Below are 27013 nucleotides of genomic sequence, written 5' to 3' on the forward strand. Positions count from 1 at the left end.
CGGATGACATAACCCGAACCCGAATTCGGTTGCTTGTTGTTTATGCGGGTTTGGATACACTAAAATGGGTCGGGTACCGGCCCCATGAGCCCGTTCGGGAGCCCTCCTTGAAAAGATCTTGTCATTTCTGGAAAAGAGAAGGGTATACGCAGTCATCGAGTCTTAGACCGGAGACAGAACACACGTGTCACGCGTCTTTCTCTCTCTACAGTGTACACTGCTTCTATGCCGTGCTCGTTAGAAAACTGTTTCTTTCCTCCTCGATCATCATCTTCTCTCTCATTATTATTATTGTTATTAGTGGAGAGTGTAGACTGTAGAGGGAGAGAAGGGGACGCTTCGCACGTGCGAGCGTCAGCGTTTCAGCGTCGGTCGCTCGTGTGGTGGGCCGTACAGCCGTTCGAGCGAGCGACCTCCCCCTCCCATTGGTTGGAAGGCCTCCTTTAAATTCGAAGAACCCTGCTCTCTCTCTAATGATGACTCCCTCTTTCTCTCTCTTCCCCGACCCTTCTATCTCTCTCTGCCTGCAACAACACGGGGCATCTAGGGCTTCCTCTTTCCTAGTGGGAGCGTTCCATAGAAATGAATAACTACTGGAATACCACTGAGATCTCACCCTCGGTAACCCCTCTCTCCCTCTCTCTCCTCTGATGAAGCTGTGTGTGTGTCTCTGTTATTTTTTGGTTGTATTTTATCGTTTTCCCTCCTTCGTTTCCTCTTTGTAATTCCTGGTTGCTGATTTGAGTAATGATTAAGTCGGCGGGGATTACTTTGGGAGTTTTCGTGTGATGGATGTGAATTGCTTCTTGATGTTTGGATCTTTTTTTTTGTGTTTAATTTTACGGAAGATTGCAGTTCGTAGTTTGTTCGGTTTTTAGGGCTTTGGGGTTCATCGTTTGGTTGGGATTCTTGATTTTGTTATTCATTTAATTACTGTTTTTCCCCCTTAAAGGGATTTTATTGCTTTTAACTGGGGAATGCTGATCTTTTCTTTTTAAATTTTTGGTTTCTTCTTCCGACATTGGATTTCGCTCCTTCTTTCTGTTGCGTTCTACCAGTGCTACTTTGGTGGAAATTGGTTTCTTCGGACGAGGATAAACTTATTCTAGAACTGTTATTTCTCGTGTGGATTTCACAATTTCTTGTGTTGGAAGTTATGCTGGAATTGCAGATGGGAATGCTTGCAGCTTACGTTTTGTATTGAGGACTTCTGGCGTCTGTCTGTGTGTTTGTTTTGGCATACTAGATTTGTTCGATTTATCCTTTTCTGCGTTCGTTGAAGTGTGCTGATTAATTTTTAAAAAATGATGACATTGTGATCCATGAGGTGTTGTTTCCATGAATTCTCTTTCCTATTGGCATGCATTTCAGCGTGTTGGTTGTGCCTGTTTTTTGGTATTTTATAGCACATGCGTTGCTTTTGAAATATAAAATGGTTCGGGTTTCCTTCTGAAGAATGGGATTGGTTAGTTAGCAATACCCGTTATGGGTCTAATCGAAGAACATGGGCACAGTTTTGCAGTTATTGTATATCAATGTGCTTTAGGCAGATCTTGGAAATGGGTGTGTCATCACCTGAGGCATTGGACTAGATGTTGACTTGACGGACTTTAAAGTAGTATTCTGGTGTAGTCCTTTAGGGAGAACTATCACTTTGTAGGATGCCATGTAGAGAGGCCTACTGTCTTCCATGCTGTAGAAATTTGAATGCATGTACTCACAGAAGAGAAAACATGCAATGGAGATAACAGTATAACTCAGGAACAAGATGGAAGATTTTATCATCCAGGGTTCCTTCAAAAGTCTCGTGGATGTAAACATTTGGTATAGTACAAGATGGAGATTGCAATATAACTTAAAAGAAAAAGATGAAAGCCCTTATTCTAATACTTATCTTTATTTATCTTTTATCCTTTTCTTTTATAAATCACAGCATTTCTAATGTCGGAATTAATGCTGCATCCTAACTCATTTCTTGCTTATCTCATAATTGAGTTTGAGTTGTTGGTTTAAGGATTGAAATAACAAACTTTCACTTACTGCATAAGAATAGTCACCATACCTCAAGGAAGTTATTGGAGTTTTGTGTCATCCAAGTTTTACTCAAGTGCAGATTTACTCCAACTGTTTGATCTTCATGCAAAGTTTTGGTGGCTGTTTCAGTCAGACAATTCAGTAATGTTCTCAGCTTGATGAATGGCAAATTTTATCTTTCTTACTCCTGATTGGAACTACTTGGACAGGCTATGTTCATGTTGAGAAAATTTGGCATGTTTTCATGAAGTGGTTCTTTTATCTCATTAACTTGAGATGCATGGTTTTGTTAGATGCTTCAACTTTGTATTACCTTTCACTCCCAAGGAATGAGAAGATTGCAGATCTTGTTATTTTAAAGTCACCATTGTTTCGTCTTGATCATCATCTGCTTGCATATCAACATTTATCAGAAAGTTCTCAGCTGTTCCACATTGTTCATTGTACTTGGCCCTATGTTACCGTCCATGTTGTGATGTTTCTCTGATAGTGTCTATGTTGTTCTCTTTATCTAAGAGAAAGTGTGCACACTGCAAGGCTTCCTCATATAAAAAGTGTTTGATACTCCATATAGAAACTGTATACAAGCCAGAATTTTTAACAGTCTTCCAGTTACCTGTTGAATGTATGCATTTATTCCATCTGAATACAAAACCATCACCTGTATGTTGTCTATTGGTCAAGATGATGTTCTACCATTTTCAAAGTCAAAAGTTCTGCAGATAATGATCTGCAACTGTTACCAAAAGGTTTATTTTGTTAAACCGAATTGGAGAACAATTCAAACTATCGACAAAGTTTATTTTGTTCATCTCATGCAGTGCTACTGTCACTTTGCTTACTGTTTATGGGCCCACAGTACGTTGAACTTATTTATTATTTTCTTTGTTGGCTGAACCTTCTTCCAACAGATATGACACCTGCATGAGTCTTATGAGAATCACGTGGGTTTTTCTGCAATGAAGTGTCCAGAGCTAATCCTTCTTGTTCTATTGGCTTGTATCGTGGTGCCGAAAACCAGCACAATGAGCCCTGATGGTTTGCTATTATGCTCTTTCTCCTTGTGCCTGGGCTTCAGAGCTTTAACAATAATCGTTGTGATGTTTGGAGTTCAAGTTTTAAGGTTAGATTTTGACTTACATTGTCGCTTGCAGGTGAGGCTCTTCTTACATTTAAGACTGCAACTGTTGCCTCCGATGGCATTCTTCTTCAATGGAAAGAAGGGGATCCTGATCCTTGTGGTTGGAAAGGTGTTACCTGTGATCACAAGACAAAGAATGTAATTTACCTGTAAGTGCATTTTTCATCATGTACATGCTTTTTTTGCCCTAGTATTCTGCATTATGCTGCAGGTTTTTGTATAATGTAAGCACTTTCTGGTAGTGCTAAGCCTATCATAATTTTATCTATCCAACTTATATTTTTTACTTAAATATAGTCCTTTGTAGATTGATAAGATGTATTTGATATTCAGAACTTATGAAAATCATTCATGATGATCCTGGGGGCATGTTTTCTTTTCATATGACAATTTATAACTAGTTATATAGCTGCCTCCTGTTCTAGATAGTCAAAAATATGGACTGCGTAATGATCTTCATAGATCAGAATAATGAGGCCTATATTAGTTGGTCATTTGACCTTATCAAAGGGCAATTAATTGTTTGTTAAATAGCTGTCCCCATTCCAAATATTCAATAGTATTGACTGTGGAGTTGCTTAAAGGTCTTCCAAGGATCGTAATTATGAGGCCATTATCATGTATACAACATTTGAGATTGTTCACTTATCCACTTGAGTATATCTCTTCATTGACTGAATTTATGTAGCATTATGCTGCTGATTTCGGTTTCAAAATTTTCCAGCTTGATCACACTTGAATCTAATCAGGCTTATTTGCCAAATTTGCTAACAATTTTTCTGTTCTTTCAGGAGCCTTGCATTTCACAAATTGCGTGGATACATAACACCTGAACTTGGGAAGCTTAAGCACTTACAGATTTTGTATGTTCTTACAACTGAGTAGAATTAGAATTAGCACTCAAGATGTAGCCCTTAAAATTGTTTATGCAAGTGCATTATTTGAGTGGTGATCATCCCATGTAAATGATCAGTTAAACATTTGCCATATGTTGATTTTAAACAAGGCATTGACTAATTTTGAGAGTTTCTTCATGAAAGTATAGTTATGAGTCATGACAATGTGAAAATGTTCAACTGGACATCATTCATATGACAATTTGGATGTTTTCCATGTTCCAGAGCTCTTCATGACAACAATTTCTATGGAACCATTCCTTCAGAGTTGGGAAATTGCACAGAGTTAAGGGCTATGTAAGTGTCTGTACTAGCATTGAATTTCTTTTATATTAATTGATGGCGTGATATTTTTTACTTCTGTTATGGAAATTGTTGAGATTAAGAGGTTTTAAGTTTAAGGTTTCTTAAAAGTAGGTTATTTGATATTTCTTGTTTAATAAGGGACTTGTATGTAATTTTTTATATTGGCTTCTCTCTATTTAACACAGAGATTAGCCCTAATCAAAGTTAACAAGTTTCTCATCTCACTGGCGTCTTCTCTCTCTCCCTCTCTATCTGCCTCGGTTCCTGTGCACCTCATTGGAATTTCTATATGGTATCAGAGCAGTAGATCTCGGGAGCGTGAGCACATGATAGATCTACACCAACAAAAGGTTGAAAAAAAAAGGTTGGAAACAGGTGTGCTCATTTTTTTATTGCATAGATCTGATAATAGATCTGGTGTCTGACTAATGTCATGACACAGATCTATAATCAGATCTAAAGGACACGGTGACAGCGTGTCAACAGGATCGGGATACGACAGAGTTGAGTGGTGCGCATAAGACACAGGATTTTTTTTTGTGTGGAAGTAAAGACAACCTATATTGATAAGTAGCAGATCTGGATCTGGATGTTGAAATTTGGTGTCTTGCCGTAAATCCTGTGTTGTGGGGAGCAGCTGTCGTGATTTTTGTGTCGTGTTTTTTTTGTGCTCTTATCATATCATAAACAAAATGATCTTATCTTTGGTCGTGAACCTGGATGCCGAGTTCGACGTGGTTCTGGTTTTCTCAGATCTAATTTCCTGATCTGATCTATCATCATTTCTGATTTGGGTTGAATAACCCTGTGTAGTCGTGAAATAGGCTGTCGTATGAGTGTGAAATACACTATTTTTTGTCTGTTGGCATGATTTTATCCCTGATGTGGGTTGAACAGCCGTGTGTGGTCGTGGAAATTGGCTGACGCATGATCATGAAATATGTTGCTCCTGGGTTAGTTGGCGTGTGGTTGATGAACATCCCAGATTTTAATCCTAAGTGATTAAGAGAGTGAATATGTTTTTTTTTTGTTTTTTTTGCAGCAGTATTAGCATCAAATATCTCTCATACCCTGTTAGTATTATTCATTATGGGTGACGTTTCAAAATTTGATTCCAAAAATGAGAATATTGGGGAATATAAGGCATTTGCAAATCCCTTTGCATATGGTTCTTCTGTGAGATTGAATGAAACAAACTATGCCAGGTGGTCCAGAACTTTTATGATGTCGGTATCTGGACATCGTAGAAAACATATTTTATTGAAAACTGAACCAAATGAAAAGGTGAGAAAATATATTACTTGGGACGAAGATAATGACATTGTTATGTCATGGATCATGAATAGTGTCAAACCTCATATTGCAGATGGTCTAATTTACTATAATACAGCCAAACAGATATGGGACAATCTTCGAGATACGTACTCACAAGAGACTAATGTGAGTCGTATCCTGCAAGTCGAACATGAGATATAATTTGCAGCAGGGAGATAAGACCTTGGCCTAGTACTTGTTAAAATGTATACTCAAAAACCTTATTGTAAGTATAAATATATATACTTATATACATAGAGATACGTATACATATGTTATATGTATACGTATCTCTATATATAAGTATATATATTTATACATTTTCCCCTTTTTTACCCGAAAAGGGTATTTTAGTCCTTTTACTGTTTTGCGCATATTCCAATTGGAATATGTTGTAACTTTTTTCTTTATTTTTTAATTTCTTTATTTTTTAATTTCTTTATTTTTTAATTTTTCTTTTTTGTAATTTGAAAAAAGATGCCTTGGGGGTCTCCCCAATAGAGTCGTTGGGGAGCCCCCAACGGTCACAATTGTGACCGTTGGGAGCTCCCCAACGACTCCAAAACTCTGTATTTTGAAGCAAGTTTTTGGGAAGCGAGCTTCTCACGTACCTAAGAAGCTTTCGATAACTCTGCATTGACCCCAAAACATGGTCTGTCAATGAAATTGAATTCCCCCATAATTAACTTTTACTTGGACAAGGATGGAAATTGCAGTAAAGGAACATGAATCTTTTAATCACACTCAATATGCTTACCTAAGATTAAAAAAAACATGCACCACAAGTGTCAACAAAAGGGCACACTCAATACCAAACCCACACAAGGGGTATTTCACAAGAGGGCTAAAATAAATATTATTTTATTTATCACCATGCAAGAAGCATTGTATATCAAGAGAGGGAGAACATCCCTTTTTATATACAAGCAAGAGGGACTCAAAAGAGTCGTTGGACTAGCTCCAACGACTCAAAATAGAGCCATTGGAGCTAGTCCAACGACTCCTTTGACTAGTCAAAAAAGTGTTGACTAGTCTAACTCTAGTTCTAAATAAACTAGATAAAAAAAATACATCAATAATATATATACACACACACACACATATATATATATATAAATGTATATATGTACAATTTAAAAGTCCCCCTCAAACTTAGGGTACAATAACTGAAAGTTTGTCTAAGAGAAAGTGAAATGGGGGGGGGGGGTGCAACAAGAGGTTTGGTGAAGAAATTTGCTAATTGATACTCTGATGTAAGATAGGGCAGATCTATGGTCTCATGTAGGTATTCTTCTCGAACATAGCGACAATCCATTTCGATATGCTTAGTATGTTCATGAAAAATACGATTGCTGACAATGTAGATCGCACTTTTGTTGTCACAATATATGCGGGAGGCTACTGTCACTTGAACTCTTATATCAGCTAACAACCTTCTGAGCTAGACTACCTCCATCGTTGTGGTTGTCATGGCCCGATATTCAGACTCAGTTGATGAAAGCAAAATCGTTTGTTGCTTCTTGCATCGCCATGAAATTAGAGATTCACCTAAAAAAATACAAAAACCAATGGTTGAGTGCCTGTTATTGGGATCCCCTCCCCAATCAACATCAATATAAGCAATTAAATCTAAAGAGGATGAAGCAAACAGAAAATGCCTCAAGAAAAAGAGATTTTAATATATCTAATAATATGCAAAACTGCTCCCATGTGAACAAAAGTGGGAGCGTACTGAAATTGACTAGCTGTGTGTACGTGTGTTATATCAGGTCTAGTAATTGAAAGATAAGAGAGTTCTCGAATAAGTTGTCTGTAGGGATTAGGATCTTCAAGAAGTTTTTCATCATCAATTCGCATCTTGGTGTTGACAATCTCAGGGGTATCAATTCTCTTATCATCTATGATTCCAGATCTAGAGACAATTTCAAAAGCAAATTTAGCATGTGATAATAAATATCCTCTAGGTGAGTAAGCACCTTTGATTCCTAAGAAGTATTTGAAGCCTAAATCAGTCATTTTAAAATATTTTTTGTGATGTTTTTTAATATTTTCAATTCCCTGTTTGGCTCCTTCAATGATGATAATGTCGTCTACATAAAGAAGAATAATAATAATACCTGCATAAGAAATCTTAACAAATAATGCAGTGTCAGTCAAGCAAGTTTTAAATCCAATATCAAGCATAACTTGACTAAACCGGTCATACCCAGCCTTTGGTGCTTGTTTAAGACTATAAAAAGCCGTTTCCAGATAAAGAGCTTTACCCTTAAGAATATTTATACCAAGTGGTGCTTCCATATAAACTTTTTCAACTAGGTTTTCATTAAGAAAAGCATTTTTGACATTCATTTGAAATATAGGCCATTTTCAAACTGATGCTAAGGCTACTAGAGTTCTATCAGTGGTCATTCTAGCAATTGGAGCAAAGATTTCATCATAATTTATGTCATATTCTTGAGAATATCCCTTGGAAACTAATATGACTTTATATCTTTCAAGAGTTTCATGGTTCTTGGTTTTAATCTTGTATACCCACCTAAAATATAGAGGTTTCTTTCCTTGTGAAATATCTTGAATGGTCCAAGTATTAGCCTTTTCTAAAGCTTCTAACTCTATTCTCATGACTTTTACCCATTCAACGTGTTCTTTAGCTTGAATATAGGTTGAAGGTTTCACATATGAATGAATTAATGCAATGAATGTCTTGTATTTTGGAGAAAAAGAGTCATACAACACAAACTTTACAGGTGGTTTGGAAATCCTAGATCTTCTCGTTTGTAGTTTAGTCTGTTCAACATATTTCTCTAGTGCACAAAGTTGATTAAGGTCCCTACGCCTAGAATATTGTAATAATTTTTGTTCCTATGAGTTTGCTCTTCAATAATTATATCATCATGACCATTATGAAGATCACATTCGTAATCACATTTTTCATAACTTGAAATCAAATAAAAAAAGAATGAGTAGTCAGCTACTTCCTTAGTTTTTCAGAGTAAAAAAAACTTTCCTTTTCTAAAAAAGATATATTTATTGAAACATATAGTTTTTAATTTTTGGGATCAAAACATTGATAGCCTTTTCTATTATTTGCGTAACCTAAAGAAGGCACATGGAACAGTCCGAGGGGAGAGCTTATCATTTTTGTTAGTGAAAACAAAACATTTGCATCCATAAACTCTCAATCTAGAGTAATCAGGAGCTAATTTAAAAAGTTTTTCAACTGGTGTTATATCTTGCAGAGAAGAAGATGACAATCTATTAATGAGATATATGGCAGTTAGAGCTATTTCAGCCCAAAAATCCTTTGGTACTTGACTTGCTATCAACAAAGTTCTAGTTGTTTCTATGATGTGTTTGTGTTTTCATTCAACCAAACCATTTTGTTATGGTGTGTGAGGACAAGACTTTTGATGTGTGATGCCATGTAAATTCAAATAATCTTTAAATTCTTTTGATAAGTATTCTCCCCATGAATCAATGTGAAACATAGAAATGTCATTTTAAACTTATTTTTAACTAAGTTGTGAAATATTTGAAAATGAGAAAAGACTTCAGACTTATGCTTAAGGAAGTAGATGCAAGCATGCCTAGTGAAATCATCAACAAAAATCACATAGTATACATATCCACCCTTTAATATAACTGGTGCTGGCCCCAAGACATCCGAATGTATCAACTCAAGCGGTCTAGTAGAAATAAAGGTTCTTTCATGAAATGGTAACCTCTTTTTCAAAGTTACAAAATTTTTCTAGATTTGAAAAATATTGAATTTTGGATACATTAGGATGACCAAGTCGTTTGTATTTTAATCCAATCCAATTTTCTGAACATTGCAATAAAAGGTATCCTTAGGCATTTCCAAAAAATCTATGTAGTAAAAGCCTCCTTCTCTGTGGCCTTCCCCAATCAACTTCCTTGATTGTCGATCTTGCACCCAACAACCATTAGAAGAGAAGAAGACATTACATCCATGGTCTGATATTTGAGAAACTGACAAGAGATTTAAATTTAATTTTAGAATATACCTTGTGGAATAATAAATATTTTAGAATTTTATAAAGTATTTTCGAAATTTCTAATTCTTTTTATTTCAAGATATGTACCATCAGCTGTGAAAACATTTGATACGCTTGAGTTGGTATGACATTCAGATAACATATTTTGATTGGGGGTTATATGAAATGAAACACAAGATTCAAGAAGCCAAGGAGTTTTACCAGGATCGGAGAAGGAACAAACCGCGACTCCAATCGATGCTCTATTTGAGTTAGATACTCCTTTAAGAAGATGTTGAAGAATCTCTATAAGTTGTGACACAGATATGGGTGCATCATGCAATTTGTTCAAATCACTCGGTTCTTGAGACAAACCAATCGAACCCACCTTTTTTTCTTCCATTTTTCTAAATCTAGGTGATTGAGGTTTGGTATGTCCCGGCGACAATTATAATAAATAATATTTTTCTTGTCATATTCATTGCCTTGTTTCCAATAAGGTTTGTTGTCAACCTCATTTCCTTGTTTCCAATGAGGTGATTTGTAAGGATGCATGTTATTTTTCGGTCTAGAGACGGCTAAAACAGAGTCGTCTTCATTTTTCAAAAGATGCCATCTTAGCCTATTCTCCTCCGTATTCAATTCTTTAAGAGTGTCAACAATAGAAGGAATTTTCCCTCTACGAAGAAGCACAGATTTGGTACTTTCAAACTCTGGTCTTAAACCTTTTATAAATGATAAAAATGTTCCACATCAAGTTGCTTTAGCCGGAGCTCTATATCTTCCAGGTAATGCCACTTAGATTCAAGGATAGATATTTCTTCCCAAAGTTTGTACAATTCATTGTAGTATTCCCTAATACTTTTGTCTTTTTGAGTTATTGTCCGAACTTTGTTTTGCAAATTGCACACATGTGATATATCTTTAAGGGAATACATATTCTTAAGGTATTCCCATGCTTTGTTGCCATGCTCGAACTTTACAAAGCTAGAGAACTTTTTAATATATACGCTATTGATTAACCATGATATAATCTTGACATGCCCCATTCTCCACTTCTTTCATTTTTTTTCATAAGTGGCTACTGCCTTAGCCTTCTCACAATCCGTAAGAGGCACTTCTTTTTCATTTTCAACCTTTGTGAGAACTAGTTTAGGCTCCGGCCATCAACTAATCCACATAATCCCTTTCCCCATATGTGGTGCTTCATTATTGAAGACCACGTTACAAAGTTTGTATCATTGAGCTTCATGGGTATGATGGTGACTTTCTCATTGTCTTTCATTCTTACAAAGATAGAAAAAGATGAGAGAAGAGAATAGATGAGAAAATAAAGAGAACTAGCACGAGTACACTACCGCGAACTAGCATGAACACACCACCACGATCACCTGAGCCAACAAGCCACACTTGCACAATTCCACAAACACTTTGATTCACCAAGAAGATCTTTTTTTCTTCCTTGAGCATGGAAAACGAGGCAGCAAGCAATCTTCAAGAGACAAGAGCAACTAAGGCTCTGATACCATGTAAAGAAACAAGAATCTTTCAATCACACTCTATGCTCATCAAAGATTAAAAAAAAAACAAGCACAACAAGTGTCCACAAAAAGGCACACTCAATACCAAACCCACACATGGGATATTTCACAAGAGGGCTAAAATAAATATTATTTTATTCATCATCATGCAAGAAGCATTGTATATCAAGAGACGGGGAACACCCCTATTTATATACAAGCAAGAGGGACTCAAAAGAGTCATTGGTTGGACTGGCTCCAACGGCTGGAAATAGAGCTGTTGGAGCTAGTCCAACGACTCCTTTGATTTTATTATTATGGCTAATATCCGTTTTATGTTCATCTACTTGTTATTAAAACCTCTTAATATGCTCGAATATCCAGCAGGGCTGAATAGTGCATGCATTTTGATAAAAGCTTTTGTAGAACTGCTCATCTAAGGGAATTCATTGAATTATATGTTTGGAGCTTATACAACATTCAGAATTGTATCTTCATCTCAAATGGGAAATTATGTCCTATTAATTAGCAAATTTAGTCACTTCACGTAGATATTGTCCATTTTCACAATTGATCTCATTCCTTTGTTGACCCAATCTCTGAACCTCTCATCCATTTTAGTGATAGTGAGAAATGTGCTTATCTTTGGATTTTAAAATATATTACATCTTATGATGGCATTAATGAATAAGATTCTACCCAAGACATTCAATGCCACATAGACACAAGTGCCTCAACTGCAGAATACATTCTCTATGTGCTGCCAACCCTAGCAATTACAAAAGGCTGCGTTGCCTTTTCTGGCTCTATCACGATGTCTGTAATAATCAGATTTTTTAAAGTAGATGTGATGGTGATATTAGATATTCATAAAGAAAAACCTAATTCTTCTCAAATGTATGAAGAAAAAAAAGAGAAACCTAATTGCTTTTGTATGTTTGAGACACTTATCCTGTTAGTCTTGGTCAATTTTGTCTGCAAAAGCTTATAATCATCAACTGCTGTCTTTCAATTAATTTTCCTTTTTAAAATTGTCAGATGCAGTCCTCATGCAATGATTTTGTTTTGTTGCTATCTCATTTCACATCAGTGAGTTGTAATCATCAACTGCTGTCTTTCAATTAATTTTCCTTTTTAAGGTTGTACGATGCGGTCCTTGTTATGCATTGTTTTTTTATTGCTATCTCATTTCACATCAGTGAGGTGTAATCATCAACTGCTGTCTTTCAATTAATTTTCCTTTTTAAGATTGTAAGATGCAGCCCTTGTTATGCATTGATTTTTGTTTTTATTGCTGTTTCATTTCACTTTACTGAAAATAAATGTTGTGCTATTAATTGATGTCTTTGTGTGTTTTATCATTTGGAAGACATTTGCAAGACAACTTTTTGAGTGGATCCATCCCACCTGAGCTTGGAAGCCTTCTGAATCTAGAAACTCTGTATGTTAATCTCATACTGATTGTTTTAATGAGGCATATATTCAGTTCATTTTTTTCAGTTAGCTTAGGGTCCATGTTGATCTGATAGACATTTGTTTCATTTGCTCCAGATATCTGGTCTTCTAGGTCTCGATGTCACCTAAGTGTTCTGAAGCTGTTTTTTTCCTTTTTTATAAGTATGGAAGCAATGCTTATTGAAATGACCTCCAATGTTGCCTAATTTCTGTTTATTTTTCTTACTCCAGAGATATCTCAAGTAACACTCTCAGTGGATCTATTCCTACATCACTTGGAAACTTAGTGAAACTTTCAAGGCTGTAAGTATCCTACCAATGGATTTATTCTAGCCTGTTTAATGGTTTTCTGATATATCCTCGCTAACTGATTGATAATTTATGCAGCAACCTTTCTACCAATTTTTTGGTAGGAAAAATACCAACTGGAGGTGGTCTCAGTAATTTCACTGAAGAATCGTAAGTAATTTTTGGCTGATTGATATTCTTCTTTGAACATGATCTCAGTTGCCGAACATAAAGTGTGAGTTTAACATGTAATATGAGGATATAGATTAACGTGAGGGCACTGGAGTGCCTTTTTTTTTAAAGTAATAAATATGACAAGTTGTGCCAGTTCACAATATTAAATGTTACCATAATTATTTTTATCTTGATGATACTTGATTTCATTTTCCTAAAGAATGAAAAACTTTACTGACCATATGAATGAGATGTGAAGGCTTTGATTTTATGTCTACTAACTTTGTATGACCTCTATGAATGTAATTGTACTCTGTGTACTACTATATATGCTGCACGGGGAAGTAGTTTTTTGTGCATTCTGATTAGGCATTCAACTTTCTAGTTCAGTGTGCATTGTGGAATTGAGGAGGTAAGGATCCAGTCTCATACTGATGTTCGAAAGTTATTTGAATATGAGTCCGTTTTGAGTGCACTAAAATTATTAAGATTTAAGAGCATGTCATTAATGGATTCCCTTGGCATTGGAAATTCAAAACTATATCATGGGCTTTGTATGTTGATTCAAGCCAAAACTTGGCATACAATGTGTAGACAATCCTGTAAGAGGCCCCAACACCTCCAAAAAATCAACAGTGTGTGCATGAAGCCTTTAATTAATGGATATTAGCAAATTCGCCAATTCTTTTATACATAATAGATATTGAAATACCATAGAAGATCCATACGTTAATTGCCACCACAAAGAATTACTAGCTTACAGAAAGTAAATAGCATGTTGATTGGTTATTTGAGTATTTTAGGCATCTTTTGGTGTGCATTCTTTATAAATGTAGCATACTAAAATGAGGGCTATCCTGGAATTCCAAGATTTGTTAGTGTTAAAATGTATCTAATATATATATATATATATATATATATATATATATGTATATATATATATATATATACTGTATATTACATCAATACCTGATAGGGGTATTTTTGTAATTTCACATAGTTGTTTTAGAAAACAACTTTTGAATAAATGTAATTTTTATTTTTATTTTTTAAATTCATTTTTTATTATTTTTGAGGACCTAAAGGGGCTCCAACCTTAGAGTCGTTGGAGCCCCCAACGGTCACAAATGTGACCGTTGGGGGCTCCCAACGACTCTATGGGAGCCCTCTTTTGGCTCTCCTTTTGAGGCCCTTTGACCCTCCTTTTTCCTCCTCTCCCTCTTGTATAAATAGGGGTGAACCCCTTGTGTATTCTCATTCTTGAGAGCTTTCTCTCTTCTCAATAAGAGGCTTTTTATATTGTTGCCTTCTTAAAGGCTTGTGTTTGTATTGTCTCTTTTATTCATTGTTGTAAGTGCTTGTATGCACTCTTTATATTTCTGCAATATCTCATTACATGGTATCAGAGCCACTCGATTTTTGAAGGAAAGGTGTGGTTCGTGTATCTTATATTTAGTGGACATCTCACTTCTTGGCAACATCATGGAGACAAAGATTGACCTATCTTTCAAGCTCAATGGAAAGAATTATATGATGTGGGCATCGGCTATGAAAAATAATCTCAAAGGAAAGAAGCTTTAGGGTTTTGTCATGGGGACCGTTCCAGAACCTATGCTTATGCTCACGAAGGTGGAAGAAGGTCAAGAAAAGGCTCTTGAGGGACATGCTCGCCTCAAGGCCATTGAAAGTCATCAAAAGGAAGTGCAAGATTGGGAAAGCAATCACGCAAAAATCCTTGCGTGGTTTATGAATAATGTGAAGCTTAAGGTATGTGCTAATATAGCTAAATTTCGTAGAGCCAATGAGGCTTGGTCCTTTATGAGGGGTATGTATACCCAAAAGGATCTTGCAAGAGCCTACTTCTTGCAAGAAAAGATTAGAACCACCAAGCAAGGTTATTCTAGCATTCAAGACTATTATAGTGCCCTAAACCCACTATGGGATGAATTGGCTCTCTTGGAGCCAAAATGGGTTTCTATAGAAGATATTGATTTAAGGCAAAAACAAATGGAACAAGAGCGATTGTTTCAATTTCTTTTTGGGCTACGTCCCGAATTTGAGCAAGTGAGATCTTCACTTCTCCATAGATCTATTTTTCCTCCTATTGAGGATGCTATTGCCGAAATCACTCAAGAGGAGACAAGGCTTGGCATGAGTAAGCATGTTGATGAAGTCCTTGCCGTATCAAAACCGGGTAACAATGTTAGAATCTATAAGCCTCCTCATTTTGGGAAACAAGGAAACTACAATGGAGGAAGAAAAATGATTGTTTGTCATTATTGTAATGAGCCGGGTCACATTAGACCCGCTTGTCCAAAGCTTATTGGAACCTTCAAGCCTAAAGTGGCCTCTCTTGAAGAAACCACCACCAAAGAAGATGAAGGCAAGAACAATGATATTAAAGAAACTCTTGGACAAATATCTATGGCTCTCCAACAAATGCTAAAAGTTTCTTCCTCCACATCGGGTGCGGCTATTGCTTCAACATCATCACCCGTAAGTATTCTTGGATCCTTGACTCCGGAGCTTCTTTTCATATGACCCCTCATGAAAATGCACTTAGTGATGTTTGCACCAATTCAAAGGACTCTTGTGTCTCTACGGCCGATGGAACCTTTTTGAAAATTTCAAGTATTGACTCTTTTAAAGATTCACACAATTTTTGTGTTCCAAAAGTAAGAGTTGTTCCCAAACTAAATTTAAACCTATTTTCGGTTTCTCAAATTGCCGACCATGGATGTGAAATATCTTTCTCATCTAATGGTTGCTTTGTGCAGGATCTCCGATCCGAGAAGCGGATTGGGCAAGACCATAGAAAGGGAGACCTCTATTATATGGACCATCTTGATCTCCCTACAAACTTTTTTTGTTCTTATGTCCAAGAAAAAAACATGGAAACTTGGCATAAAAGACTTGGTCATCCAAGTTATTCCAAAATGTATCTCTTTCATTTTGGAAACAAATTTTGTAAGGAAAAAAATTAATTGCAAAGATTGCATTTTTGGAAAAATGAAGTCTATTCCATTTCCAACTAAAACTTTTCTCTCATCAAGGCCTTTTGAATTGGTGCACTCGGATGTTTGGGGGCCTTCTCCGGTTATGTCTAAAGGGGGCTATTCATATTATGTTACGTTTATTGATGACTTTACTCGGTATGTTTGGATTTATTTCCTTAGTCATAAGTCGGAAGTATTTACTTTCTTTAAAGATTTTCATAAAAAGGTTCAAAATCAATTTCAAAGTAACATATCTATTTTAAGATCCGATTTCGGTGGCGAATACTTATCTCACGAATTCCAAAACTATTTAACCCAAAATGGCATTTGCCATCAAAAGTCATGTCCTAGGAAAATGGCCTAGCGGAAAGGAAACATAGGCACATTATAGAAACCGCTAGAACATTACTTGTTTCTAGGAATATTCCAAAGAAGTTTTGGGCCAAAGCCGTTCTAACCTCAACCTATCTAATCAATAGAATGCCCTCTTCTAAGTTAAAAAATGCTTCTCCCTATGAAAAACTCTTTAAATTTTCACCCGATTTCAATCGTCTTCGTATTTTTGGTTGCAAATGTTTTGTCCTACTACATAAAAGGGATAAGTTATCTCCAAAAGCAATTGAATGTGTTTTTTTAGGATATGGTGAAAATAAAAAATGGTATAGATGTTATGATTTTAAGAATGATAAACTATATGTTTCAAAAGATGTAACATTTCTAGAAGAAGAAAACGGTTTTGATAAAATAGAAGAAACAAATGAAATTGATTATATATTCTTATATGATCTTATTGATGACATACAAGAAGATTTTCTTGAAAACATAGACGATACTCGTGAGGTATCCCCTCTTGACATAACACTCTCAAATGATAGTGATTCAAATATAAATGTTCATGATAGTGATACCAATATAAATGTTTACTCAAGAAGAAATCAAGAAAATCCTATTAGTGCCCTCGAAAAATACTCTCAAATCTCTGAATCCACTGAGGAACCACAAGTTAGGCATTCTTCTAGAATATCAATACCCCCAAATAGGTTTGTATCCTATGATTCCTTAACTCCCAACTATCGGGCATGTTTAATAACCCTACATTCTTATTTTGAACCGGCCCACTATAATCAAGCTAAATCTATACCTCATTGGGTTGAAGCAATGCAAGTTAAACTAAATGCTTTAAAAAAGGCCAATACTTGGGAAATAGTTAATCTACCCTCACACAAAAAACCTATTGGTTGTCGCTGGGTCTTCAAAGTTAAAACTAAAAGCGATGACTCTTTAGAACGATATAAAGCTAGATTAGTTGCTAAGGGATACTCCCAAGAATATGACATTGATTACGAAGAAACATTCACTCCTGTAGCTCGAATGACTAGTGTCAGGACCTTAATAGCTGTCGCATCAACCAAAAAATGGCCTATTTATAAACTTGACGTAAAAAATGCCTTTTTAAATAGAAGTTTAAGTGAAGAAGTTTATATGGATCCGCCACCCGGGATAAATATTAAGTAAGGTCAAACACTTCGGCTTTTGAAGGCATTGTATGGTCTTAAACAAGCCCCTAAGGCTTGGTATGATCGTTTCAGTGATATCATGATAAAGTTAGGATTTCACTCTTGTTATACTGATACTGCTCTTTTTGTTAAACATGCAGGTTTTAGTATCGTAATTTTGTTGCTTTATGTTGATGATATGATTATCACTGGGAATGATCAAAGTAGTATTATTAATGTTAAAAATATGTTAAAAGATAATTTTGATATATCTGACTTAGGTTTTCTCAGATATTTTCTTGGAATTGAGGTTGCATATTCTCCTAGAGGATATATTTTGTCACAGATGAAGCTTGCTGCAGATATATGTTCTAAGTCTGGGATTTCTGATGATAAGAAAGTAGAGACTCCTGAGGTTATTAATGCCAAATTGCGGTTAGAGGATGGGGTTCTTCTGGAAGATCCCATACCTTACAGACAACTCATTGTGTCTCTTACCTATTTAACCATCACCAGACCAGATATCACTCATGCGGTTCACTCAGTTAGCCAATTTCAGCATGCTCCTACAACTGTGCATATGAGTGTTGTTCTCCGAATCATCCGCTACATTCAGAATACCATCAATAAAGGGCTATTTCTATCCTCTTCTTCTTCATTGAATCTTCTTGCTTATACTGATGCGGATTGGGGAGGTAATCCCAATGATCGAGTCTCAACTACTGTTTTTTGTGTCTTTTTAGGGGACTCTTTGATTGCCTGGCGATGCAAGAAGCAACAGAAAGTTTCACTATCATCCACTGAAGCTGAGTACCGGGCTATGGCAACCACGACAATGGAACTTGTATGGCTTCGCAGTTTGCTTAAAGACATGGGAGTTGATATTACCGAAGCCTCAAAGCTATGTTGCGACAACAAGAGTGCCATCTATATTGCGAGCAATCATACTTTTCATGAACGTACAAAACATATCGAAATGGATTGCCACTATGTTCGTGACGAATTCTTACGAGGAACTATTGCTCTGCCATATGTCACTTCAGAATATCAGTTGGCAGAATTCTTCACTAAACTCTTCCGACTCCTCGCTTCATGTTTCTTCTTGGCAAACTTTTCGTCATTTCCCTGTAAAGTTTGAGGGGGGGTGTTAAAATGTATCTAATATATATATATATATATATATACTGTATATTACATCAATACCCGATAGGGGTATTTTTGTAATTTCACATAGTTGTTTTAGAAAACAATTATTTTTCTTTTTTGAATAAATGTAATTTTTATTTTTATTTTTTAAATTCATTTTTTATTCTTTTTGAGGACCTAAAGGGGCTCCAACCTTAGAGTCGTTGGAGCCCCCAACGGTCACAAATGTGACCGTTGGGGGTTCCCAACGACTCTATGGGAGCCCCCTTTTGGCTCTCCTTTTGAGGCCCTCCTTTTTCCTCCTCTCCCTCTTGTATAAATAGGGGTGAACCCCTTGTGTATTCTCATTCTTGAGAGCTTTCTCTCTTCTCAATAAGAGGCTTTTTATATTGTTGCCTTCTTAAAGGCTTGTGCTTGTATTGTCCCTTTGTGGACTTGTGATATTGTCTCTTTTATTCATTGTTGTAAGTGCTTGTATGCACTCTTTATATTTCCGCAATATCTCATTACAGTTAGGACTTAGGACATAGGGACAAAATAATTGGTGAATTTCTTGACATCTCCTAAATACTGTCTATGTTAACAAATGCTAGCACATACACAGCACAAACCATGCTCTTTAAGTGTACTCTTTGTCATGAGTTTTGCCTTGAACCTCTTGTCTCTTCCATTTGATTTGTATTTAATCTTGTAAACTCACTTACAGCCTACAATTTTCCTATCAAGTGATCAAATGGCCCTATCTCCCAGGTCCCACATCTGTGAAGTGTGTCACCTCTTCATTCATTGCCACCATCCACATTTGATTTTTTATGAAGCACTTTAGACTGCTGAGTTGCTTCCATAAAGGCATGATACCAGTAGAAAACATCTCGTAGTGGACAACTCAATGGAATGCTTAGCCCTGGATCATTGACACAATCTAGGCTGCATCACATGTGAGGGCTTTTGACATCAATTTGTCATTCACTTTTCATATCAACAGTTCTAGGCTGCGTATTAGTTGAACAACAAGGCATCTGTTGTTTTTTAGAATATCACGATATTTTACCTTTAATATCGTCAATTTGTCATAAAGGCATGAAACCAGTAGAAAACATCACGTAGTTCACATTCTACTCAATGGAATGCTTGGCCTTGAATCATTGACACAATCTAGGCTGCATCACATATGAGGGCTTTTAACGTCAATTTGTCATTCACTTTTCATATCAACAGTTCTAGGCTGTGCATTAGTTGAACAAAAAGGCATCTGTTGTTTTTTAAAATATTGCAATATTTTACCTTTAATATCTTTTTTCCATCATATCGTGATATTTTCAAAATATGGTTGATATCTGTGACTATGCTTTATACTAGAGAATCAGAGGAAGTGGGGCATCAAATGGTAGTGGATGCTTTCATAATGATGGACATAAAAATTACTGGAGGTCTAAGTCACAGGGACTCGGCAAAGCAAGTGCCGCACCCGCGTCGACGCGACGCAGGTGCGCGTGCTGGTGCGGTCAACAAGACCCGCGTCGTTTTCGTCCAATTTTTTAACGTAAAAAATAAATAAATTTCTGATTCCCGATCAAAAGGGGCTGCGAAAGAGGATTAGGGCAATTTTTTTTTTGCCCTAATCCTCTCCTCTCCCGCGCAGCTCCGCTCTCTCGCTCGCCTCCTTTGCTCCCGATGTCTCGCAGGGGAGCCCGACGCCACCTCCTCCTCTCCTCCGTCGCGGGTACCCTCTCGCTCTCTCTCACTCTCTTGTTGGGTCGGCAGGGGAGGGGCCGATCCCCCCCTGCTCCCTCTCGCTCTCTTGTTGGGTCGGCAGGGGAGGGGTCGAGCCTCCCTCACAGCTCCCTCTCGCTCTCTTGTTGGGTCGGCAATGGAGGGGTCGAGCCCCCTACTCCCTCTCGCTCTCTTGTTGGGTCGGCAGGGGAGGGGCCGAGCCCTCCCTGCTGCCTCTCGCTCTCTTGTTGGGTTGGCAGGGGAGGGGCCGAGCCCTCTCTGCTCCCTCTCGCTCTCTTGTTGGGTCGGCAGGGGAGGGGTCCAACCCCCTCCCTGCTCCCTCTGGTTTCAGGGGAGGGGCCGAAATCAAGAGAGAGAGAGGCACCATGCCTCCTTGTTCTTCTTCATCACATTGAGAGAGTGCAACTGCAGCTTCTCGTTCTTCTTCTTCACATCGAAATTGAGTGAGAGAGCAGCAGCTCCACCTCCTTCTTGTTCTTCTTCTTCATACACACACACACTCATATATATATATATATATATATATATATATATATATATATATAGAGAGAGAGAGAGAGAGAGAGAGAGAGAGAGAGAGAGAGAGAGAGAGAGAGAGAGAGAGTTGAATGGGAATGGGACCCCTTCCCTTAAAAATAAAAAAAAATCAATCACCCCCTGTTTTTTAAAGAAATTTTTTTACCCCTTTCTGTTTAAAAAAAAAAATCATTTTACCTCTTATAAAAAAACACAAACAGCCCATTGGAACATTTTTAAATATTTAAAATAAAACAAACATCCACCCCGCCCCCTCCCCCACACCACCACCACCACACACACACATACATATATATATGCCGTGTCCCCGTACCCACATTTTTCGAACTTGCCGTGTCGTACCCTCCTTACCCGTACCCGTACCCGTACCCGTACCCGTACCCATGTGACATAGTTAGAAACAAATAACCACTGTGGTTGATTCCTATAACATAAAGACTGAGCAGTATGCATGATTTTTTGTGTTAATTCATTTCTCTCAACTTTCAATATGATTTCATGAGACTAACTTAGTTCCAGTTTGTGTTGTATTTTAATTTAATTGCTGATCGAGATCTATAAAACAATAAATATTATCATATGAGGAATTTGCTTTTAAATGATGATGATTATATTTGTAATTATACTTGCTTATACTGGCAAGATAATCTTTGTCACCAAATGTGTCTTTGTTTTTCTTTTTTGTTTTGTCTGTTTTCTTTTCCTTTTGTTGCAAAAGGGGTGGGGTTTAGTTTTCTTTGTACATTATGAATCATGTGGATTATAATTTAATCATCTCAATTAATAGAGCCAGTCTTATGGATTCAATTGATTTGTCTAGAGTGATAATAATTTTGTCTTCTTGTCATCCATAAATGTTTATTGTTGTATACTATGTCACAGGGATTCGGCTAGCAGGGTGCTGCACCCGTGTCGACGCGACGCGGGTGCGGCACCGGGTGTGGTCAACACACCCCGGGTCATTTTGGTCCAATTTTTCAGACTTAATTAAATTTTTTTTTGCCAAGAAAATTTTTTTTTGCCCTATATGTCACAGGGATTCTCCAACTAGGTGCCGCACCTACACCCGCACCCGATGCGGTCAACCTGATCCTGGGTGCAGTCAACGCATCCAGGGTCATTTATGCCCAACTTTTGGACTTTATATATATATATATATATATATATATATTTGCCGTACCCCCGCACCCGGATTTTTTGGAAGTGCCGCATCCCCGCACACACACCCATGTGACATAGGTTGTATATGACCTAATTGAATCCACTTCTCTAGCTTCATGTGGGCATCAATTTAGTGTTAGAAAAATTTATGGCATAGGTGGTTTGATGGCTTCTTGTCATGGCTGGCATGTCCAGTCTTTCAAAGAAGCATTTGGTTTACAACTGTCAACCATTGTGTGGCACTGCATGCAGTTTGTTGGTTTCTCTTTGGCTGACATTTCATGGTTTAGGTATCATTCTATTTACATTTTTTGCTGACATTAAATTTGGTCTGTTTGAAAACAATCAACATTCCACATGAGATTTTTTTTCTGCATTGAAGTGGATTATCTTACAAGCTGGCTGTTCTGCTTTTTCTTTTTCTAACTAGCAGATTGATGAAAAGTGCCTTCATGCAACTGTTAGTTTTCAGTTTTCACTTTGACAGTAGAAATCAGAACTTGTATTTCTCAAATATTGCTCATTCATGAATTCTGAATTTTGTTAGTCATGCTGTATTTACTTAATCTTTTGTGAAATAGGTTTGTTGGGAACCGTGAGTTGTGTGGGACACAAGTTGGTGTGGCCTGCAAAAGTGAGCCTGGAGCACCTTCTGCAAATTCTGAACCTCCTGCTACAGGTATGTTGAATCTTGTAGTCCCTTGTGTTATTTGATTCAAGTTCTAAAAAGCAAGGTAAGATGCACATTTTTTCTTTTATGTTTTGAAGATGGTTACTAAAATCAAAGTTACAAAGCAGGTGGAGCACCATGGATGTGCTTGTATGAATTACAGTAGACTTCATCCGTATACAAATGTCATTTGTTCATTTCAATTTCATGCAAATGTTCATTTCCCACAGCTTTGCTTTCCAAGAACACATGGGTGTCTTAGTGTTAGCATCAATTTGGCAATTTCATCTTCTTGAAGAGGGCATGAATTCTTGTTTGACACTGAAGAGGAATAAACTAGAAAATAGAAAGGAGAATAACATATAAACTAAACGGTTGACTATGTCAATCTAAATCTGTGACTCATCAGCTCCATTTTTTCAGAACACTTGTGAAAAGAGAGAAATGTGGGCATTTTGATCAATTATATTAAGACTGTTGTGAGCTTGTTTCTGTCTTATTTCAACGGACCAAGTCAAACGGTTTAACCAAATTGTTGAATTGAGATGCGGCATCTAGTCAATCACATCAGGGAGGGCTGTGCCAACTTTGATCGTATTGAAGAGAAAAATAAAGAATAGAAGGGTCATTCCCATTGACCGTTTCTCACGTTTTTGTATTTTTTTCCTAGTCCTTGACCTCTTCATTTACTAGTTCCTTCTCTAAAATCCCCTTAGGGTCATCTCATTAGGGGGTCGAGTCTTCTCATACCATCTTATCATAGTATATCAGTTGGATGTGAAAAATGCAGTTTTGTATGGAGACCTTTATATATAAGGCTCCCTCACTTGAGTTCTTGGAAGATCAAAGAGAGCATGGTTTCTTGCAAGATAAAAGAAGATGTGTGCAATCTAAATGGGAAAGGGATTCTACTCCAACCGTAGTCATTACAATATAAAATATGTACATGCAAATTGGTCTGAATCATTAGATGATAAAATATTCACACTCATTCTTATTCATTTGTTTGAAGAAACATTGTTTCGTGGAAAAATAAGAATATAAAATGTTGTTTCTAGATCAAGTGCTAAATCAAAATTTAGGGCCATGACACTTGTAGCTTGTGAAGGGATATGACTCGTCACTTTTAGGAAGAATTGAGGGTTAAGGTATTTCTTCTTGTGACTCTGTATTATAAAAACTCAACTATAGATATTGTCATTTATCTTGTGAATCATGCTTACAAAGCACATCGATGTAAATTGCCACTTCACCTGAAAAGCGTTAAGGCATCGCGAGTCCCTCCACCAAAATCTGAGGCAAGGCGTAAAGCGTAAGCCTCAATTTTTTTTTGAAAACTAAAAAAAGATTTTAAAAAATGTCTAAAATTATAAATCAATAAAAAATGTTTTATTGATGAAGCAACAACCGACAAGAAATAAAAAATCTCAAATAAATACTGAAAAAATATGAGATTAACATGTAAAAGTAACATTAATACAACAACTTGATCTACGTAAGTATCTAAAAGATAAAATATGAGCATTCATTCAATAAAAAATTAACAACGAAATGCATATTAACATTAACAACATCGTATGAACATAATTAGAAAATGCATGTTAGCATTAACAATCAAATGTTAATATATTTGTCCAAAACTCTTCAAAATGAGAGTGTTAACATTCACAAGTGCAAATGAAAGACCCCAAAAAACATATAAATGCCCATAGCCTCAAACTATCCCTGGAACAGTAAATCCAAAATCTCGATCCGATACCTCATCCCGCAGCCGCTCATAAGCTCTACTCTTTCACCTGAAAAATGATATATTTATAGGAATTAGACTACAACTGTCTAAGTAGAAATTACTGTAATTTTTCTTACAAGTATATCATGTGTCAATTATGTGATGTGGGTGTCGTGTATAATTTAAGAAACTACACAACAATAGTAACATGTATAAAACTTAGCCGACAATTTATAGCATTTAATTTTTTTTTCATGCAATAGTTATAAGTGTTACGCATGCAAAAACATTAAAGCAGAAGCAAATAACAAACCTTTAACGGGCATTAGGAAGTAAACACCATACATTCATCATCATGTAATGATTGATGAAACAATTGGAATATACATGATCTAATGCATAGCAGAAAAATGCATGACTTATGTGTAATGCATGAATCCTCTTATTATCTTTCATTAAGTTCTCTTGTCCATATGTATGCCTATTAAATGCACACAACTTTAAATTTCTCTTTTTACAGATACACCAAACGAGTACAGTCTCCGAGGTCAAGTTAGGTTCCCACAAGTTGTAATTTATTTACTGGGTTCTAAACTTAGCCTTCGACCGATATCAGAAAACAACACCATCCATCGGAACATTAGACCTCCACATCTAATGTCGGGGACACAAAGGACACCCCACACCCACAAGTGCCACTTCCTTGGTACAAAAAACAACAATAGCTGTGTCAAACACACCACCCCAGACAAAGTGACAGACTCTCCCTAAAATCATGGTCAGGAGAAAGAACCTCAATATCGGGTTCAGGGGACCAAATTTAAGCACACGGAGTTTTTGTATCTTCACAGTCTTCCCAAGATCGGATCTCTAAGATTCTTATACTCCAGATGAGATATCCTAGAACGTATATTACACTGTTGTTATTCATTATCTTTTTATTAAAAGCCAATTATTGAGTTTTGCAATTCAACATGCAAAAACAAGACAAAAACTCGCATCTACCCCTACGAGAACCATCACGGGACTCCCGCCCGTGGAACCACATAGAACAGTGCAATATTGAGCAATAAAATTACATTTGTAAATCAACATGCAAAATTAACATAGGCTTGCAAATCAACATGCAACTATAAACTCGCAAATTAGCATGCGCATTTCTTCACGGTCTACTACTCGTGACAACAATAAAACAACACAATTAAAACCATGGTATAAATGTGATTTTTGCGATGCATTTAAACAATTAAAGGAAGAGCAAACCAAAGCTCAAGGCTCTCCAGGCCTTTGATAATCCACTTAGATTATGCAAAAATCCTAACAATATGCAATTTATGCAATCATACTAACATGATTCCAAATTTCATTCATACCAATTTAACAAATTCATACCAATTTAACAAATGTGCATGAACTACTACAGTCATATGCATGTGTTCACCATCCATGTGAAATTGCTTTCATGTAATCACCTAATACACATGCATTCACTCATGATTCATAAGTACATGAGAACATTTATGCAGGATTGTACATGCCAAACACACATCGAATTCATGTATGCACATGCACTTTAAACCAGTTAAAAAAGCATGATAATTAAACATGTCCTATAAATGTGGGCACATGAAACTTTTCATTCATAACATATGTTAACATCTACACACATAAACATAACCCAGATCTAGAAATTGAAATTTCAGGGTTGCACACATTCATATCATGTATGCACCTGTACCAAAACAAACTTTGCAATAACATATTAACAGACATGCATTCATATCCATCAGGCTAAATCTAAACTAAAACATAAGGAGAACTCCATTCCTCAGATTAAATCCACCATCATATGTTTGGAACCAATATAACAACCTCATTCCTCAAACCAGAGTTACCGGAAGCGCCTAGGCAAAAGGGGAAGCGCGAAACGTCGCGCTTCCGAAGCGTGAGGGGAAGCGTCCCCTTTTTTTGGGAAGCACGCTTCCCTTTTATGGGAAGCGCGTCCCCCTTTTATGGGAAACGCGCTTCCCATAAATGGGAAGCGCGCTTCCCCCACGCTTCCCCCACGTTTCCCCCACGCTTCCCCCACGCTTCCCCCTCGCTTCCCCATTGTTTTCATTTTTTTTGCTTCCCCCTCGCTTCCGGTTCACTTCCTAGGTCGCTTCCGGTTCGCTTCCTAGGTCGTTTCCGAGACGGTTCGGAATTTTCTTCTAAGTGGTCCCCCGCTTCCCCGCTTCCTAAATTTTTGAAAGTGCCTCGCTTCCCGCTCCTGCTTCCCGTATCGCTTCCCGCTCCCGCTTCCTCGACTGGTAACTCTGCCTCAAACACAATTAACATGATGCATACAAGCAATTCTAATCATACATTTTCTGACAAAAAGCAGTTGAAGCATATGATAAAAGGGAACATCCAACAACCGCT

General features: G+C 36.9%; 1 protein-coding gene across 2 annotated transcripts in view; it reads left to right on the plus strand.

Moving 5' to 3' along the window:
• The first annotated feature begins 269 nt into the window (after window positions 1–269).
• Window positions 270–27013, plus strand: part of FEI1 (Leucine-rich repeat protein kinase family protein) — a 77398-nt gene continuing 50654 nt past the window's right edge. The window contains exons 1-9 of one of the 2 annotated variants that reach the window (XM_089981592.1): window positions 270–621; window positions 2946–3072; window positions 3189–3324; window positions 3967–4038; window positions 4297–4368; window positions 12576–12647; window positions 12893–12964; window positions 13049–13120; window positions 22775–22872. In XM_089981592.1, the coding sequence (XP_089837718.1) occupies window positions 2994–3072; window positions 3189–3324; window positions 3967–4038; window positions 4297–4368; window positions 12576–12647; window positions 12893–12964; window positions 13049–13120; window positions 22775–22872 (673 nt within the window). In that variant the 5' untranslated portion in view covers window positions 270–621; window positions 2946–2993. The remainder of the gene's footprint in view (window positions 622–2945; window positions 3073–3188; window positions 3325–3966; window positions 4039–4296; window positions 4369–12575; window positions 12648–12892; window positions 12965–13048; window positions 13121–22774; window positions 22873–27013) is intronic. The other variant, XM_089981593.1, reaches the window with a different exon arrangement.

This window comes from Nuphar pumila, chromosome 11 (genome assembly GCF_984573655.1).
Source record: "Nuphar pumila chromosome 11, dmNupPumi1.hap1.1, whole genome shotgun sequence".
Taxonomy (NCBI): Eukaryota; Viridiplantae; Streptophyta; class Magnoliopsida; order Nymphaeales; family Nymphaeaceae; genus Nuphar; species Nuphar pumila.